The following is a 19,834-nucleotide window of genomic DNA, read 5'->3' as shown; positions in this document are numbered from 1 at the left end:
GGTGGCATATATTTTAAAGATAAGAAGAACATGAATGCAGCGTTTACACTATACAATTATGTGCACAGATACGTAATGATACTAACTATATCTAAATGTACATTTACTGCCAGCTATTAATATATACAGGTTTTGTCTTTAGTAATGTTAGGAAATCCAGGAAAATGTATTTGTTTGCTTGTAGTTATTTTAGTTTACTTGCAGTTATTTTAGGTTTATATATTGGGTTAATTGAATGGAATTCAATGTGTACTTACTTTGGGCTGACTTTTAGCTATTAGAGTTGTAGCCCTCTCAGGTCACAATTTATACTCATAGTAGAACATGCCCTTATCAATCACCATGGTTATGAATGTAACAACTCCACCAAGTGCACATAATTTAAAAAATAGATAGAAATTTCTTTCAGAATTTCCTTACATAGCCTCATTAGATTATGATCTTACTTCAAGTACCCCAAGCAGGTGCTTGGGAGCACCTGCTTTCTAGCTCTGGGTTGGTACTATGGGACCATGGAAGGTTTTAGGTCTCTCCAGCCCACCCATACAGAATGAACTGGGCGAAAGTAACCAACCATGTAGCTCATACCACTCAATGATCCAGATACAGTGGAAAGATTCCCATCTTCAGGTTAAATGCTGTATTGCCATTGTGTTTCTGTAAATTACTGCACAGGGAAATTCAGACACACTAGATGGGAAACTCTAGCATTGCCCTCTGGGAACACCCATGCTATGCTTTGTAAAACACTTTTCAGTGTGCCAAACTGAGCCAAAACTTCCCTTCATTTGGGTGATGTTAATTCAGAGCTTACTTATTTATTGCTAGCAGCCCCATTAATATAAAGACAGACAAAAGAAGAAAACAGCCTCATAGTCACCTGTCTCATATTCACATTTCCACAGAAATCGAAGCTTGGCTCTGTGGCGTGTGGTGATCCTACCCCAATAACTGAGATCCATTAACACCAGATTGAAGTCAAGCTTTTTAAAGAACTACTATCTTTGCCTTTTCAAAGTATCATCGTAAATGTTTCTGGAGGCTTACACAAGTCCCAGGGGAAGCAGAGGCTCTTCACAGGCTCTGTCAGGACAGCCTAGAGATTACAAGTGACCCTCCACATTCTCCAAAGTACAGTCATCTGTGCTGTTTCCCAGGAAGAAAGAATCTGCTTACGTAGCCACCATCATGTTAATACAAGGTCATCTCTGACTGCTGGCTGAGTGCCTACTGCTGAACTTATTCTTCTGCTCACAAAGCTCCTAATGCAGGGCAGGTTGGTGTGACAGCTCAGCCATTAAGGGGCCAAGAAAAGAGCATGTTATGTTCCTGAAAGCCAGAAAAACTGCATGGCTACTGGGAGATCTCCTCTTAGGCTGATCCTCATGGCTCCTCTGTATCCTGTACCAAAATCCCAGAAGAAACAGAAGATAACTGATTAATGCCAAGAAATTTTTTATAGTCCTAAACTGAGAATGAGCTGTAAGGGCTTTCACATCCCAACTGCGTAAGGTAAACTGGACCTCCGAGCTCCTAACGGGAGAGTCACACACATTTCCAAGGAGTCTTAGTAACCCAGGGAGAGCCCGGAAGGAAGTGTAAAAGATAGAGGCTATTGGTATTAAAAGAGCTATCTGGAAAGTCATTAGGTGCAATGCCCTTTCTGCAGGGTCAGTGGTGTGGAAATTGTGGATCTTGTCATTCAGTCAGCACAGGATCCAAGTCAGGACACAAATTGCTTCCTACACACTAGCAGAATACTGACTTAATATATGTGAAATAAAAGATGAGTAAATGTGAGGTAGGACTATTTAAGATACTTAAAGATATTATCAGGGTGATATTTAAGTTTCCTATCAAATTTAGGTTGAAAGTCAGTGAGAGGATGTGGCACACAGGGAGGAGCCAGGAGAACATGAATTGTTCAACCTTGTGGTGAGAAGATCTTGAATTACGAAAGTAAATGATGGACAGCATTTTTTGAGGGAAAACTTTTCATCTCTTAGAAACCCACATCAGCACAGAAGACGGAGGAAGGCTACTGTTTTCCACATAAGGAAGCAAGAAAAGGATATTTCAAAGTGCTCTTAGAGGAAAAGCTACTGCAGGAATCAAAGTTTAGGCTTTGGAAATTCCTGATTCTGTAGGAGCACTATTAGGCAATGAATGCCTTTTTCAGGCAGCAGTGTGTGGTTTGATGCAGTGCTTGGGTGGCATGGGAGGAGCTATGTCAGATTTGTTATACAAGGAAACGGTTAGCTTAAGCATCCATAATTTTTCAAGTACCAAGTACGCAAGTTCCCTAATTTGTCTCAATTGGCTGCATAAATAATAATTTACAGGAAAATGAGAGAGAATTCATGGCTAATGAAAACTGGCATAACTTCCCTACAGTCGTATTAGTTACACTGAAATGATCTTCTATGTTGCTAATGATTCTGTTTGTGCAAAAGCGTGGTTTTCCCTCCCTTCCCTGCAGACAAAGTATTTTTCTCATTAAAATTTAGCTCACAGATGTCTACGTGAGTTTCTTTTACCTTTTTGACTGCAATGTGCTTTTCAAGATTATAACAAGGTGGACCAGAAATAAAGAAACAGGGAAGATTAATATCTCTGTAATTCTTTTCAGTATCCAAATCTCAGTTATGCAAGGAAACAAGAATGAGAATACATTCTAGTGTTCATATTCAATATATATATTTAAATATATATATTATTTTTTCCCAGAAAAACATATCTGGGAGAGGAAGATTTTTTTAGCACAGCACAGGCACTCTTTTTTTTTTTATTTTGTTTTATAGATCAGTCTCCATATCCTACATTTCATAATGAATCAGTATGCCAAGGTGAGCTGAATATAAAGCTAATGTTGCACAGCTTCTCTTCAGCACCTTTAACACCTGTTTTATCTGTTAATACTCTTAGTGCCCGTTCCATGGTATGACTTTGGGTTATTTTCATCTTACTGAAATGTCAGAAATTATAAGCTATATATAAGTAAAATCCCAGCAATATCACACTGCAGTACTGTGCTAGGATAGCCAATAACTACTAGCTCACCCAGTTGTTACATTCAACTTTATTTCTTTTGGCGTCTTATAGGTGGATAGCTAAGCATTTTTCAACTAAGTAGATGTATCTGCACTATTACAATTTGAGAAAAAAAAAATAAATCTGTTTTCTTCCAGCAAAGCCTCAATCTTAGAATTACATGCTTGGACACAGGGAACTGCAAGACTTGTTACACTATGCCAAGTCTGAGCTAGCTGACACTGAAAGCCATGCTGAGGACAAAGGTACTCCTGCAGCATGCGTTCTGGTTCTACTGCACATGAGTACTAGTGAACTCAAGGTGTGTTTGCACAGACTGTTCCAACAGGGAGAGAATAGGAGAAAAATGGAAGAACAGTCAAGTACTCTCAGATGCAGGCAAAGACACTTAGAGCAACCGTCACTACATCTCCTCATAGCTAGCTGCAAGGGAGGATGAGTGGGACCAAACCTTTATCTGAGTCAATGAATATTGCTAGGGTTAAAGATGAACAGCTTGTGGATTTGCCTGGGTTTTATGAGCGAGAGCTCTTTGGTGAGTGGGGTTACTCACAGGGATGGCTGCTGGGGGAGAATGAGAGGCAGAAGTGGAGGTGAGACATATACGGAAAGAGTGCTTGTTACATATCGAGTGAGTTGGAAGCAGAATGATTTGGTGAAGAAAAAAATGAATGGATGATGGAGCAACATGAATAGGTAGTTATCTGCTGCACAAGGATACTGGGCAGCAGTGATGCTGTCTGCAGTTTTCTTCAATAATCGCCCAAATACTGGGAAGGTAGGAGAAAGGAAGCCTGTGAGGTTTCATTTTGGTCCTTTCCATCTGACATAGCTTTTATTACCTGGTCATACTTACTGCTGAGTTACCACTGGTCAGTCATCTCACCCAGAATGTGAGGGAATACAGTATTACATACAGTAATACCAAAACACTGTCTTGGCATTTCCAAATGCATAAAATCACAAACTGAGTCAAAAGAGTCAGTACTCTAGCTAAGCCAACAATTGCTTGGGTTTACCAGTTATAGTAGATAGACAAAAATTGATGTCCTTCAAATCTACTCTATTTATAAAGCAACATAAATGCCTTTAGGGTTTTTGATTTAGAACATTTTGTTACAACAAAACCTTAAACATTTAATAACATCAAAAAATGCTGGATTTTCTATGTGCTAGTGAGAGGCAGTGACTGGAAACAGAAACTACAAAAGAGGGTAAGGGTCACCTTGCTCAGTTTTGCAGGTCACTTGCATGGTGCAAGGAAAGTTGTGGCTCCAAGTTTGGCTCCTAGATCAAACATGGAAAAGTGGGTAAGCAAATGAGGCTCCTGAAGTAGCCAACAGAACAAGGCGAGGGGCATATCTCAACTCCCTTTTGGTTTTTAATACCTTATTCCAGGCTATAAAAGATTCTCATTTCTTAGTATTCACAGCCATATCCTTCCCTTACCTTTAGAAAATTAAGCAGGGTCACTGTGGGAGAGCTGGATTTACTTTTCTCCATCAAAAGTGCTCAGATTCACATCCCCTGCCTAAGAACGTAAGCCCCAATGCTATTCATCATGTGGGGATGCTCCACTGTCTTTAGAGCAAATACCAGGGCCAGAGGCAAAGAGAAACTCCCTACATGAACGGTCAGACACCAACCGGCAGGAGGGCAACCCTCCTTGACCAACAGCAGCATTGTTAAAGCAGGGCTATTGCACGTCTAGCATAGCTTTTCTTAAAGATCCCCATCTGTCTGGGATTTCAGCTGGCAACTTGGTCAGCTACACCACCATGATTTGTAAAAGTCTGCTAAAGTGCAAGAAATCACAGACATTTCCATGGGTCATGTACTCCTCAATGGACACACACTAAGTCTAGCACATCTAGGGAATTTTGGACTTCTTGGCCACTCTGTGCCCTTTCAGGCTGCACATATGCCACAGGTCTGGTGCTCTCAAGCATACTGTGCACAGATGCGTTAGGCATAACCAAGTAAAATAGCACATACATGCAGTGTGGGGCTTACGGCTGATCACTGCGTTGCCAGTTGTTTCTGTCCAGGGTATGCCAGACAGAAATAAATATAGAAAGCATCAAAGCATTAGGCACTGCAGGATTCAAAATCAGGCTTCCTCACTGCTATGTAGTAAACCAAACCACAGGGTGAAACAGTCATTTCTCAGTCTCTCTTCTGCTCCCCTTGGTGGCTTTATTATTCTGCACATCACAATGCAGCTTCAGCCAAAGAGGGTGAAGGCAGGATCTTCCAGCCTGGCCCTTAGTGGGATGGTGAGGGCAGGCTGCAGGGACAGAGGCAGCGTGGGCTGAATCCTGCCAGGCAGGCTACTGTGGTGCCCACTAATACCTCAAAGCTGAACATTGTTGGGGTTTTTTTGTTCCTCCTGAGGCTGTTTTGTCAGAGCTGAATCTGGCTGGGGATGCTCTATCACCATCTGCCTGGCCAGATGGACTGGGGATACCCACACTGTTAGCGAGGTGAGTGCATCTGTGATAATAGCATCAGTCAGCATGTCAGTGGCATGGGTACGTCTGTGATGGTACTGTGGCATGAAGACTAACTACACCATCCCCTGCTAAGCACAGCCAATTTACATCTTATTCATAAGAAACAGTTCAGAAATAAGCAATTTTTTTTTAAAGAAAGAAAGAAGCTTATACCAACAGAGTACATAAAAGCAGTCCATTTTCTTGGCCCGCATAATAAAATTCTTATGTATTTGTAAAACTAATGTCAAAATAACAACCACAAAAAAAAAAAAAAAAGAAAGAAAAAAAAAGAGTGTAAATTAGTGGAACAAAGCTTAAACTGAAGTACCAGGATTATGAAAGATTTCAAATTCTAAGGCACCCCACAGCCCAAGTTTGCGCTTCTGACATGACTGCAATGCACCTGTGGGGATCAGATAGCTTATAATCCTTCCCCTGTATTTAGAGTCTTCCTGAAGCCTGCATCTTTTGTATTTACCACATGAAAACCAGGCTGGATAGGGCTTTGAGCAACCTGGTCGAGTATAAGGTATCCCTGCCTGTGACAGGGGGGTTGAAACTAGATGATCTCTAAGGTCCTTTCTAACCCAAACCATTCTATGATTAAGGAATACAAGGAAAACTTCGTGTTGGTTGATTAATAATATCTAGAAGAAACTGTGGTGTTTACCTGCAGAGTATGAATGTTTCTCTACACGTAGAACATTTGTACATAATGTTATTTGCAGGTTTCAGTGAAAATTCTAATTCAGCAGAACATGAGAATAAAAAACATATGAGGAGGACAAAAATATATCCTGAGGTAGCTTTTCACTGGAAATAGGGTCAGTAGGGGAACAGATGGCAGCTGGTGACTAGCTTGCATTCCCTGACTTGAACTTTACTATATAAACTAGTTCACTTACTGATAATATTACCAGAGGTTAAAACAATTACGTGTTAGAGGCTAACTGTTCAGATCAGGACTAAAACACAGTGTTAAATCAGGGAAGGGATAAACAAGAGGTGAAAGCAGTCTAAAAGCCACCTTTGGAAAACTAAATCCATACACAGCATTTAGCAGAGGCATCATTTGTATACAGATCTACCTGTGACCTCGTTCGTGAGAGAACAGCTCTGTCAGACCTCCAAAGAGAAAAATAATATTTGGCATGGGGAAGAATAGTGGCATTTCTTCCATTCAGAGGAGAACAGGAGCGCATATTCTGCTCTATTCATCAAGTATGCTGTGAAATGGTCCTTTTAGCTGGAGATGCATCTTTTGTTACTGAGCGTTTTCACAGACTAAGCTGTTTTGAAAGAGAAGTAGTCTCTGCCTGATTTCTCCCCACTCCCTCTAAGTGGGGCAGCCAAGAATGGTGAACCTTAATTTTGACAAATATTACCCAAGGGTACAAAAGGATGCCAGAGACAGAGAAAAGGAAAATAGTTAGGTGGATTAAGTAAGGTGAGCTCATGACATTTCTTCATGAACAGAAATGACAGGCTAGCTTGGGAAAATAGTTTCCCTAAGCACACCTGACAGCAGAAGCTGACTGATCGAATAAGAGCAAATGTGTAGTGAAATGGACAATGACAGAAAGACAAGTAAGTCTGTCCTCTGGACTCAGGAAAACAAACCAAGGAAGGGGAAACACATGGGCCATGCTAAGGAAAGAGCCGTGTTCATGTGTGCAACAGCTCAAATCTTCATCCCAGCTACTTGCAGAGGAGCTTGAGTGTGGCGAGGTGAACAAGAGGTACTGACTTCAGAGAGATGTGACAGAAAGCATGGGCTTTACCTTCCTGGCACCATGCTCCTCACTCATGTTCCAGATGTGAGACCCATTCTGGTAGAATTACAAATGTGTTATATTTTATAAATGCTAAAACCCAAGCAATCAAAACCCTACTGCTGTTCAATGTTGAACATTTTTAGAATGACCTTTGTGCTGGCTGTTCACACACACACACAGAAACATTCACATCCTTTTTACACACAGAAGCTTCCTACTATTTCTGCACAATATTCTTCCTAAACCCTAAACCACTCTATTTCCGTAAGTTACTTTTTCATCCTGGCTTCTTTTTTGTCAAGCTTAATAATCAAGAAGATGGATGTCAGGGTTTAAACATGCTTTTGAGGCATCCCTCCCACCCCAGCACAGAAAAAATCTTGATGCAAACAGGAATCCTACATGATTTTCTCTCAACAAGTCACAACCAGTTCAAACTATTAATTCAGAGTACAAAATGGTTTTTCCAGGTTACCATTAATACAGTATCAGTTCCTATTTGAAATGATAAATGCTAACTCTTACAGAGGATTACCAAAGGAGAAACGTTAACATTTTTGAAATCAGAATCTTTAGAAAAGCCAATGCATTATTAATGTCTTGAACAAAATCTTTGGATCCCAATACCTTAAAACTTTTCTTGATGTCCATGTTTTACAAATGAATTATGTTTAAAACTGGGGGATCCAAATAAGATTACTTAACGCACCCTGACCAACAAACTACCTGGTACCCCAAACATATTACTGACTGCTCTCCTTGCAAAGGCATTTCAAGCACAGCAAGATTAAGCTCACCTCCGTCACATTAAATTCAAGCACACTTCTACTCCAGACTCTCTACATCTAAAAAAATAGAAAGGCAGATCATTTTAACAAGACTCTAAATAGCTTGGTCAGCCAAAGAGGGACTCCCAGGCAGAGGCACCATGGAAGAAAGCTGTAAGGCTACCACCATAGGCTATCCTGTCATTTTCAGATTTTGATCCCCTCATGAAACAGACACACAAAGTAGAATCATAAACTTTCTCACAGTTGTTATTGAAAGCACCAGGGAGCCAGACATGTAACTATGGATCCATGGGATGTATTTATCTTCAGACTATGAAGGTGTGTTTCAGAATTAACACCAATAACATTTCCTGAGTTCTCCAACAAAAAGCTGCCTCCAAGTTCAGAGATGACTGTGCCATAGAGTTAAGTCACTCATCCTACCACAGGTAGCAAACGAACCAAGAATTAGGGGTAAGATTGAAGAGTGGCAATTGATTTAGTACAAGATGATGTATGCTAAAATATATAGGTATACCCACATACTGCATGGAAGTTTTGCTCTACGTGCCTTGTCAAGGAGGAGTTTACATTGCTTTAAGTCAAATGTTAAAAGGCAAACAACCAGGTTGACTTCAGAGGGGCTGAAAATAAACACAGCCTACACCTTAGCTTTCCAACATGAGTGGGAGCTATGTCATGAAGTAAATTCCCAAACTAATACGAACTATTGCAAATAGATAAAGAAAAAAACACTGAAAATTGTTCAAACATGCATCAAATGCATAGATTTATGGGTGTAACAGAAAAGAATACTGTCCTTTTGGAAGGTCAGTTAGTGCTTCTTTTCACCCCTTTGGACCTGGCTGGTAATAACCAGCGTAGACATATATATACGGCATATACACACACATAGCTACACCTATTTTGTCTAATTAAGTGTAATCCTGTCTTACCTGGCAAGTCCATATCGATGTGATAATGAAGCCATCATCTCTGAAGACATTAAAGATTTCAATGATCCCTCGTGAATAACCAAACACAGAGATACTAGCATCTGACACTGCCAAGTTAAATGTGAGGTAGTCAGTGGGCTGCAGAAGATGTCTTTGTTTATATAGAACAAAAATCACAATGCTATTTCCGAACCAGGACAGCCAACCTGGGAAAAAAAAAAAAGAAAAAGAAATCTATGAATCCAAAAGCAAATAAGGGAAGAAACAATTCAGTATGTAAATGCGTGATGTCTCTTCTTTTTGTTCCATTAAAAACATATTAAACCAGATTATCCATTGGAAAACCTATGCATGAAGCCTTTTTAAGTAGCTGGGTACATTTCAGAAGCAGAAATGAGTGAGTAAATCTGGCAATAAAACAGAATAAACATGAAGAGCTGCTGCTGTATTTGTCAAAGATCCACCATTTAAGGGCCTAGAGAAGTGGGGTTTTTTCTTAACTAAATAGATGAAACTTATGAAAAGTAACAGCTAGGAAAAAAAGGAAGGAGGAAAGATGGGTAGAGCAGAGCAGAGACTACAAACAATCTGCAAAAAGCTGAAGTTGTTTAGGTGCATTGTATGTGACAAGGGACATGGAAAGTTCATACACATAGTCAGAGAGCTGCTTTACCACTCTGTCTCGAAGTGCAGTTAATGCGATTAAGTTTCTTCTCTTAGAACACTCTATGATTTCCTTGCAGCAAAGCTGATAGGAATATTTTTCAGCTGAGAATTTATATGAAGAAAACATTTAGAACAGACTTTTTGAAAGCTTTAAAGTCCTTATTCGTTTTTAAAGAAAATAGTGTTTTCTCCTACTGTCCAGGAAGAGAGATGCCCGACATGTACACATCTAGTTACATGAAGAAAATGAAAGGGAGCTAACTGCAAATCTGGCAAGAGTCAGCCTATTTCTTGTTGGAGAGACCTAGAGTTTCCAATGCGCAAGGCTATTGTCCCACCACCAGTGCAAGACCTTGATAGTATGCATCCCCCTTTTTCGAATGATGTAGGCATGCAGAATCAAATGACTTTCAACAAAATGTTTACTCATAAGCATCAGGCTCAGTATGGAAAATAGGGTATAGCCAGTAAAGGGGATGTTTCCAGGGCAGCTGCTGGAGTGGGGCAGCAGGTTGGGCAGCACCAGCTCCCCATTGTCTCTTATCTGCCACTGCTGACATAGGTGGCCTCACCTTACCTTGGTAACTTAGAGCAGAACACCACCTCCTTTGAGTGCCCGCAGCATGATGGCATTGCACAGCATCTCTGGATATTCAAAGGAGTTCACAAGATGAAAGATGGCTAATAGGTTTGATGTTGTAGCAAGAGGGCAGCTGCCTTACTTCAGGAAGCATTAACAACCCCATATGTCAGGAACCCGGTGGTTTGCTGCTTGGCTGCCTCAGCTTGGAAGGGACGGGAGGAAACATAATTTACTAAAGAGCTTTTGAACTGGGAAGAGATGATGTGTTGACATATGGTATTAATCAGAAATAGTCTCTGGTGCAATGATACACTGAAATACATACATATATTTTATATATATCTCATTATAAGGGTAAGATCAACAATAATAAATTCAACTTATCCTGGCCACTAGGTGACAATGTTTCTTAATCAAGTCTCATTTCGAATGGTTGCATGCACTTTAAGTCAGGAATCATTTCTGACTTCTGTCTGAGGTTAAGTATTATAAATAGGCAGAGCAGGACACTGCAGGATTGCAGCTTTGAGAATGCATTAGGGTAGTTTGCAGTGCAAACGTGGTGGTTGCATTGCTTGTGTATGTCAGCTTTACCTTCTGTAAAGTACGACAGTTTTCAAGGCAGTAGGCATGGAAATATTTTCCCTGTCAATACGAAGACACAGTGCTTTTAAAATGGCAGACAAAATAAAATGGCATCTCCTTTGTAAATAGCAAAATTTTGTCAACACAGTGTATTGGATAAGAGGGCTACTCTTACAGTGAAAGACACCTGCACCTCCTGGGAACTTGCACAGCCAATTGCCCCAGGCTGGAGGGTAAGGGAGTTTTCACTCAAAGTATCTTAAGGGAGAAATTAAGCAAAACATCTTCTGAAAACACAATATATTTTTTAGCTGGAGGTGAGAGAGACACAGTATTTGTGAAAATGTTTTGGAACTACATTCACACACTGAGGTTGGGGATGATGGAAGCATTGAGGGAGATAAGTTTACAGAGCAAGTATGATTTCTGCAGGTAGGCACAATCTTTTCAACCAAAACAGGTGGAGAACCGGCACTGGCATAGCCAGTCCCTAAAACGTGAGATCTGTCTGGGCAGGAGACCATATTAATACTGTGACAAGAAACCTGGAGGAACCCAATCCTCAGTAAACTGCAGAGTAACAAAACCAGTGGTCCAACCAAAAGAACCAGACGTCTTCCCTCCCCCAAACCTTGACATCGCAACAGGGAAAAAATTGAAAATGCCATGCAGAGGAAGCCCAGCAATAGCTCTGACACCCTCAGCGAGGGCAGGGATCTCTTCAACTGCTTTGCAGGTGTTATGTGCCTCAGAGTAGACCACAGGCAGGTCAGGAGCCCAGAGAGAAACCTCTGGATTTTGAAGTGCTGTAAGTCCTTGTTATCACCAGGTGGCATCTCAAAGAAACAGCGGATAGGAAAGAAACAGCTGAGGGACCTTGTTTCATTTTTCTTATTTGCAAGTTGCCACTCACAAGAGTATACAATAAAAAAATAAAATCCAGACCCCAAATCTAACACCAGCACCCTAAGGCGATCCTGGTGAGAAAGGACAGGTTCCAACAGAGGTCAAAATGTCGCTGAGAGAGAAAAAACAGCAGATAGGAAGAAACTGAACGCTTCAACCTGACATAAGGTTCAGAGAGGAATCACCACATTTTCTTCATAAGCTGTAATGCTGTCTGATATGGCTGCTCATCAGGAGATTCTGGACCTTCTGAAGTGGCAAAACACAGATCATGTATAATTACTGATGTTTTTTAACACAGGACAGGACTGAGAATAGCTACTATGAGACTGGCAGTATCATAGAATCACAGAATGGTTTGGGTTGGAAGGGACCTTAAAAGCTCATCCAGTTCCAACCCCCTGCCATGGGCAGGGACACCTTCCACTAGGCCAGGTTGCTCAAAGCCCTGTTGATCCTGGCCTTCAGAGCTGCCAGGGATGGGGCACTCACCGCTTCTCTGGGCAACCTGTTCAGTGTCTCACTATCCTCATAATAAAGAACCTTTTCCTAATAGCTAATCTAAACCTCCTCTCTTTCAGTTTAAAGCTATTCACCCTTTTCCTATGCCTATGTACTCTTGTAAAAAGTCCCTCTCCAGATTTTTTTATAAGCCCTCATTAGGTGTTGAAAGGCTACTCTAAGATATCCCCTGAGCTTTCCCTTCTCCAAGCTGAAGAAGCCTAGCTCTCTCAGCCTGTCTTCACAGGAGAGGTGCTCCAGCTCTCCAACCATCAATTAAATGAGTGTTGATGAATGCTAAACATTGAACATCTAAGGAATCACCTTTCTCCTTTGATGCCCACAGAAAAGTACTTGGTATTACATTTCAGACATCGGGAGGTAGAAGGAATAGGATGGACAGCAACGTTAAAAATGTTGTATTGCCCTTATATAATTCAGTAGTAATCCTTGTCATAGAATAATACACCCTAATAAAGCATTTAAATCCACAGATGTTGCATGTGCTTCACAAAGGAAGTTGGTGCTGTTATCCATGCTTTTTAGGGGAGGCACAGGAAGCCTGCCAAACAAGCTGGTGGTAGTCAGGAACCAAAACCCTATCAAACAAAGTCCCGTATATGCATGCTGTCTACCAGCCTGAGCAAAGAAGACACTGATAAAGTAGCCAGCAAGAGTGTTTGGGGATATTAAAAATTTTTCTGATGGAAGTGACTGGGAACAGAGACTGTTTAACCTCAAGAATAGCTAAGAGGGAGTACAACAGTTTTGCAAAGGTTTCTGCCAAATCGCTCCATACTGAGCATCCATTCCCCTATTTTTCTCTCATATACCTGAGATGGTAAAAAAATAAGCACCCAAGGATGCATGCAACTTTATTGTTAACATTCAATTCATGTTTTGCAGAGTTAAATTTGATACAAGGGAACTGATAGCTCCAAGCCAGTCATCTAATAGATGACTGCATCTGTGCCCAGATAAGATAGGTTATTATGCTTTGTACTTAGACTTGTTCTTGCTAGACATAGTTGCCTGGCTTTTACTTGTAAAGCCCGGCAAGAATGAATTAGAAAAATGGTGTTATGACACACCCATCAGCAGTTTAAAATATACAGGGACCTTTAAGTGGACAATCTCAATAAATGAGGGCAAAAGGTGAAGGCTCCGTGTCACAAGACAACCTATGTTTTCCCTTCAGCAAATAACTTTATCTCTAGGACAGAAATTGGATTGAGCATCTATATATAGAGCAGGCATGAATGAAGTGAATTACTGATTTAACTACCTACACACAAGCACTAATGTCTATCTGAAGAGGCCTGTTGTAAATGATTTTCAGACTAGAAAGCTTTATTTAAAACAGGGATAAAATCTAGGGAATTTGCAAAGCTGTCATTAACTACTGCAACTGTGAAGTGAACCTGCTCCATTTTTAGTCTTCACTGCTAATTATACATACACATTATCTTATCCAGGGCATATTGCCCATTTTGGCAAGAAGGAGAAGAGTCATCGTGTTTTAGACTTGACAAAGTGTGGAGAGATCATTTGTTCAATAAATGCAATATTTTTGGTAGATGAATGTTTTGTGACTAGCTTGTTTCCTTTCCCACCTTCTCAGATTAATCTGGCAAACAAAGTCCCAAAATAGCACTCATTCTGTCACTTGTCAAATAACAGTTTACTATTATGATGTGGAAGCATGCAATTTAAAAGCATCTTTGGGTCTTGTGGTCTGTTCCATTTTTCTAATGTGATTGGTAATGCTCTCAGCGTTATTTGCTGTTATAAGCACTCACAAAAGTCAAAATCTGTTCTCTAATAAATTATCTCCTACTGACTTAAAGTTTCCTTTTATGCCAAGCATTCACTCTAACAGTTCCAGTTAACTGTGAAAATAGAGGAAATGAGCACAGAACAAATTGCATATATATGCAGAAAGGAACAATTTATTTGAGAATTCCAATTAATAATTATGAATAAGAAATGTTTAACCTTTTCCCCCAGCTCTACGTTTGACTTAACTAGCAGCTGTAGACAGAACTTTTAAGTCACACCTAATAATTTAAACTAGACAAGGATTTTCCATGGTACCAGGCCACTCAGGGCTTAGGCAAAAAGATGAAATGCTAGCAGTAGGAGAAGCTCTCACTTGTCTGTCAAAGACAGTTCTGAGCTCATGGAAGGGAAGGATGAAAACAGAGTGTTGCCTTCAGAAAGGGGATTCTGAGGCAGCTGACCTAAACCAGTAGCTGTTGTCACTTGCAGACAGCCCCTCTAAGAACACTATGATGCTCACTGCTTTGGGATTGGCATTGCATTTTTCCCCCACTTTGCTGATCCTCTGGCCAAAGCATTAGCAAGGGGAACGATGAAATGGTGAGTTGGGTGCCAAGAAGTATTGAAGTGATTTCAAAATCCATCAGCATTTGCAAAAAGCACTTGTGCAATTTGATGCTGGTTTGCTTGTGACATTAGCATGTGATACCTATTCCAGCACAAGCTTTGAGCTCAGGTTTCCATGCAGTATGCTGAGGACCCTCCTGTTTGGATCTGTTATAGCCTGGCTGGAGTATGTTGTATGCCGCATACATCAGTGTCTTGTCTGTCCCGTATGACATCTGCCTTACCTATGACACGAGAATTTCCAGAAGGGGACATGTAAAGAGGCCTCATCTCAGCAAAAGCTGTTAGATCATGGCTCTTGGATATTCACGTCCTCTGTCAAGATGTACCACTGTGGGAAGACTTGGCCAAAACCCAAAAAAGTTTGCTTGGACTTTATCCTGAGAAGGTGAAGAGATGCAGAGGACCCCCATCTTCTGGGTAAGTGTTAACATCAACCACATACAGCCCTGTGGCACTGGAAATGTGCAGCGAAATTCGCAAAGAACTGCACTGGTGTACTCAGATTCAAAAGAGAAGAAAACACGTAGCAGCATCAGAAGTGTAATCACTGAAGCTGTTTTCCAAGGCAACAAAAACCCCACGGTAATAAATATGAACATCTCTGGGACTTTGTATAAGGAAGTACCCATCAAATACTGCAAATGCAGATTGTCTTTCCACATCCTTATGGAAATGCAGGTATGGGAAGGTAACACACGGAGTGGCCTTTGGCTGCTGCTGCCAGAAAGGCAAAAGGGTGTCTGTGTAACAGAGCACTTTGTTCTGCTACATCTCTGCTCCCCAGCTAGACAGAGATATTGGTGTACATAAAACTAACAGCTGGAAATTGTTATGGTTGGTGCTTGCAGAAGTGCGGCAGTAGACCTTTGAGGAGTAAAATACGTGAGGACAGGTTACATACACTGCACAAGAAGTGCAACTTGAGACTTGCATCTAGAGGTAAGTTTCAAGAATAGCAGCTATGACATGCCAAGCACTTGTAAGCTTGCCAGAAGGATCTGTAGCAATCAAAACCTAATAAACAACCTAAAAGCTCAGGCACATAGGTACTTTAAAAAGTATTTGCTAGGTGTGGAACCATTAGGAAGCAGCAAACACCTCTGTTGGTCAATTAATAGAAGGATTTTGAACTACCAGTGTGATGCAGAGGTGTCCTGGGTTCAGCAGTAGCAGTCATTTTTCTCCTTCTTAGCAGCTGGTGCAGTGCTGTGCTTTTGACTTTCAGCCTGGGAACAGCGCTGATAACACCAAAGTTTTCAGTTGTTGCTCAGTAATGCTTACTCCAACGGAGAACATTCTGAGTCTCATGCTCTGCCAGGGAAGAGGGGAAGCTGGGAGGAAGCAGAGACAGGACACCTGACCCAAACTAGCCAAAGGGGTATTCCATACCACAGCACGTCATGCCCAGTATAGAAACTGGGGGCAGTTACCTGGAAGGGCAAGATCGCTGCTTGGGTAGGGCTGGCTATCAGTCAGTGGGTGGTGAGCAGTTGTATTTTCTCCCCTTGTTATTTCCCTTATCATTATTACTATTGGTGGTAGCAGCAGCAGTGATTTGTGTTACACCTTAGTTACTAAACTGTTCTTATCTCAACCCATGGGAGCTACATTCTTTCAATTCTCCTCCCCATCCCTCCAGGAGCGGAGGGATGAATAAGGTGGGGAGTGAGCAAGCAGCTGCATGCTTCTGAGTTACCAGCTGGGTTTAAACCACGACAAGAGGCAACACTAAGAGGGATCAGTAGAGCTGGGGAAGTGTAAATACTGTGAATGGAGATGGCAAGACCTTGCCTGAGTGCAGCATTCAGCCCTGGCTATAAGTTACAAAAAAAAAAGAAGTGTCCAGGATGTAAAAGGCAGTGTAAAAGGTGATTGGCTGGGATGACAGGGGAAAAGATAGCAATATTATGGCAGGAGCTAAATAAATTATATGTATAGTAAATATGTATAATTATATATAAATAAATTATAATTAGAAAAAAACCTAAACAACCAAACTAAAATCCAACAACCCTTGCTTAATATAGGAACGCAAAGGTTGATTACAGGGTATGATTGCTCCTTCAGGAAAACAGATTGGCTGTAGGTGTTAACTGCAGGCAAAAAAAAAAAAGGAAAAAAATGGAGTGACAAAACCAGTATAAATTTGATGTAATCACTTTAGCTAAGTGTATATGGAAAGGCTCCTACCCAACAGAGAAACACAATCAGGAACAGGCTGTCAATCGGAAAAGTGGTAGCAACACCAAAAGAACCCTAGCCAGCCAAAGGACAGAGCATAATAGGTTCATAAATGAGATTATATATTGTCACAGCAGGCGACTGGCCTTGCTGACCTAAGATCTTCCTTCTAGTCTTAAATGCAACTGATTAATTCTTTAGCTGATGCTGCAGCCATTTCCCAGCCATTCATGAAGGGATACGCAGATGTGAACAGATTGGGGATAAATTGGAACAAGTCTGATTTATCTTATGGCCACTCTTCTAATTAAGTCTCCTAAGATAGAAGCCATATATTTTTCTACTAGAATCTCTGCTTTTATTCTAAACACAACCTTTTCCTCACTAGTTCTTATAGGCAAAAAGAGTCTCATGTAAACTTGTTACAATACTTAGCATTTTATATTGTAACTTACACAGACCTTTCTCAAGGACAAGCTGAGAGCTAGTAAGCTACTTGAAATATGTAATAAGCTTAGAAAAAAACCTGTTTAGATCAATCATTTAAAAAGAGAAATATTTTTATATATGCTCCTTAGAAGAACAAATTTAATGATTCTTACATTTTCTTGTATTTTCCTGTGAGGAAAAACGGCTGGAAACTTTGATTACCTAGCAACCATGCATTCTTTGGAATTTCATAAAGTTTCCTTGTACCCTACAATGAGTCAGCCCCACATAGACAATATCTAAACAAACAAGTCAAAATTGCGTTGGGATCAAAGTGAGTTCATATTGGGTACCATTTTCAAATCCTTATTATACACTTACAATAGCTGCCCTGTAGCAGGACCAAAGTAAACACATGGTATTGTGGCTGCTAACACAGGATAATGTTCTAGTATTTAGATCTTTCACAGATGCTGTTTGAAAAAGTTAATTTCTATGTGTATCAAATGTTTAAATAAAGAGCAGTACAAATAGTTAAAAAATGTTGAAAACAGTTAAAAAGAAGTTGAACATACAGAACCATACTTTCTGTCTCTGCAGGAGGTAATTGTAGGATGCCAACTAACCTTCAGCAGTCAAAACTGGAAATCACGGAACATTCAGTGCTACCAAGACACGAGAAGACACAGCAATATCACATACTTCTGGTAGGGTACTTTTAAAATCTTCCTACATATTAAGTTTAATGAGCATTAAAGTTTACAGGCTTGACTACTCTTTCTTTCCCCTCAAGATTCCTGCATTGGTTACTAATCTCCTTTTAACAAAAGAAAGCTGTACCTCTGTGGTCTTCTAATAGCTGACAAATTGCATTTTCTAACATCCTGTTCCGTTAGGGATGAAACCCAAATGAATCATTTTGAACTTGACACCAAACTCTAGGAGCTTCCTTCCACAACCAAGCTGAGAACATACCTAAAGCCAGTAGGTAGAAACCTATGATAGTCTCTCCTTGCTCTGTTACAGCTGCTTCTCTGCTCAGAAAACTGATGTTGTTGTTCCTCCAGGGTGCCTGTGAAGAAAACTGGACAGACATTTTCAGCAGGGATTGTGACCCAGAAATTGCCCTTTCTTTAGTGTGTCCTGGGGAAATAAAATGGCTCCAGCCTTTTCCTCAGTTTCTGCTCCCTGTATTGAAGAGAGCTCTTCAATGAGACTAATGATCTAAAGAAGGAAATCTCAAGGGACAGGAGCTTTGCAGCCTTCTGACCTGTTCTTCACTAATCCTATCTATTAATACAGTCTGTGAATCTGTGGACAGCCGAAGACAGCAGATTTCCTTATAGCCTTATTACTGCTACATACAGAAACCTTTAATGACGAGTGTGTATCTCTCTGACAAAAAGAAAACTTGCTTTAAACCAGGGCGATACCACATAAGCTACAGGCTCACAGGCACACCCACAAACAGGGAGCATACCGATATGCTACCAAAAAGCAGTACTTTTGTCTGTTTTCACAGAAGACCAGCAGGGGTTTAGTTCAAATGAAATTAATGAAAAACCTTACACTGATTAAAAAAAAAAAAGAAAAAAAAAAGAAAAAAGTGTCACAGTAAAAAACTCCAGGGAGGGATCATTGCCTGGTAAAGTGACTTTATCGTAGCAGAAGGAATCAGCTATGAAGTTACTTCATCAGCAGGATAATTGCTAATTTAAAAAGAAGGGAAGATAATTTCCAGTACAGCTTGAAAGAAATAAAGTAAGTTTTTTGAATTGTATTTTTAGACTGCTAAGCAGCGTCCAGTCTAGTGTGCTCCAAGTAAAGTTGGACTTAACCACACTGTTTAAAAAATGGGATGTCCTATTATTGAAGAGACATATCACAGGTGATTTAAGTGAGTCAGTTTGGAGTATCTATCTGCAGTCTTTACTGAGGCATTCATGATTGTATTTCAGATATGGCCTCTGTCACCAAGCAGGCTGTAGTCATCATTAAAACATTTGAGACTGAATTAATGCAACTGAGGCAGCAAAGTATTCCTGGTGAGCAACACACTCTTGGCTGCACTGAAGTCCCTGTGTGCCTCTTTGTTCCCAACCAACTTGTACTTTCCCACCCCAGGGCAGCAAATCATCCCCTGTGGTGGCACCCAGCTGAAGGAAGCAAAGCACTTCACTGGGAACCTCCACTGGGCTGGTTTTGTCCCTCCTGAGGCAGATTGAGCCCCTCCTATCAGGCTTTCCCTGTGTTTGTTATGATAGCCTCAACACGAGACAGGGAAATAAAGGCAATGTGACAAGAATAAAAGGGGAGAGCAATTATTTACAGCGAGAAGAAGGAGAAATAACCTCATTGTAGTGAAAGACATCAACCTTCCAGCTAATGGTGATGGCAGGGACTCACTTCACTGAAGTCCCTCGCAAGAGTGTTAGGCTTGACTAGTCACTGACTATCTTCCTCTTGTACCACACTGGAGCACTGCACTCTGTTTCTCCAACCTAAAGTCTGCAGCATTGCTCTGGCA

At 40.7% G+C, this 19,834-nt stretch overlaps 1 protein-coding gene across 1 annotated transcript in view; it reads right to left on the bottom strand.

Moving 5' to 3' along the window:
- Positions 1–18,685, bottom strand: part of LOC130602491 (opsin-5-like) — a 29,557-nt gene extending 10,872 nt beyond the window's left edge. Inside the window, exons 1-2 of the mRNA XM_057415388.1 lie at positions 18,283–18,685; positions 9,048–9,253 (exon numbers count right to left, since the gene is read on the bottom strand). Of these exons, the coding sequence (XP_057271371.1) occupies positions 9,048–9,253; positions 18,283–18,403 (327 nt within the window). The 5' untranslated portion in view covers positions 18,404–18,685. The remainder of the gene's footprint in view (positions 1–9,047; positions 9,254–18,282) is intronic.
- Positions 18,686–19,834: the final 1,149 nt, after the last annotated feature.

Source organism: Pezoporus wallicus, unplaced genomic scaffold (assembly GCF_028554395.1).
Source record: "Pezoporus wallicus isolate ANWC-B61680 ecotype Strahan unplaced genomic scaffold, APGP_CSIRO_Pwel_v1 contig_5352, whole genome shotgun sequence".
In the NCBI taxonomy this organism is placed as follows: Eukaryota; Metazoa; Chordata; class Aves; order Psittaciformes; family Psittacidae; genus Pezoporus; species Pezoporus wallicus.
Note: the sequence above shows the minus strand (reverse complement) of the source record. Positions and strands in the feature narration are given on the sequence as shown.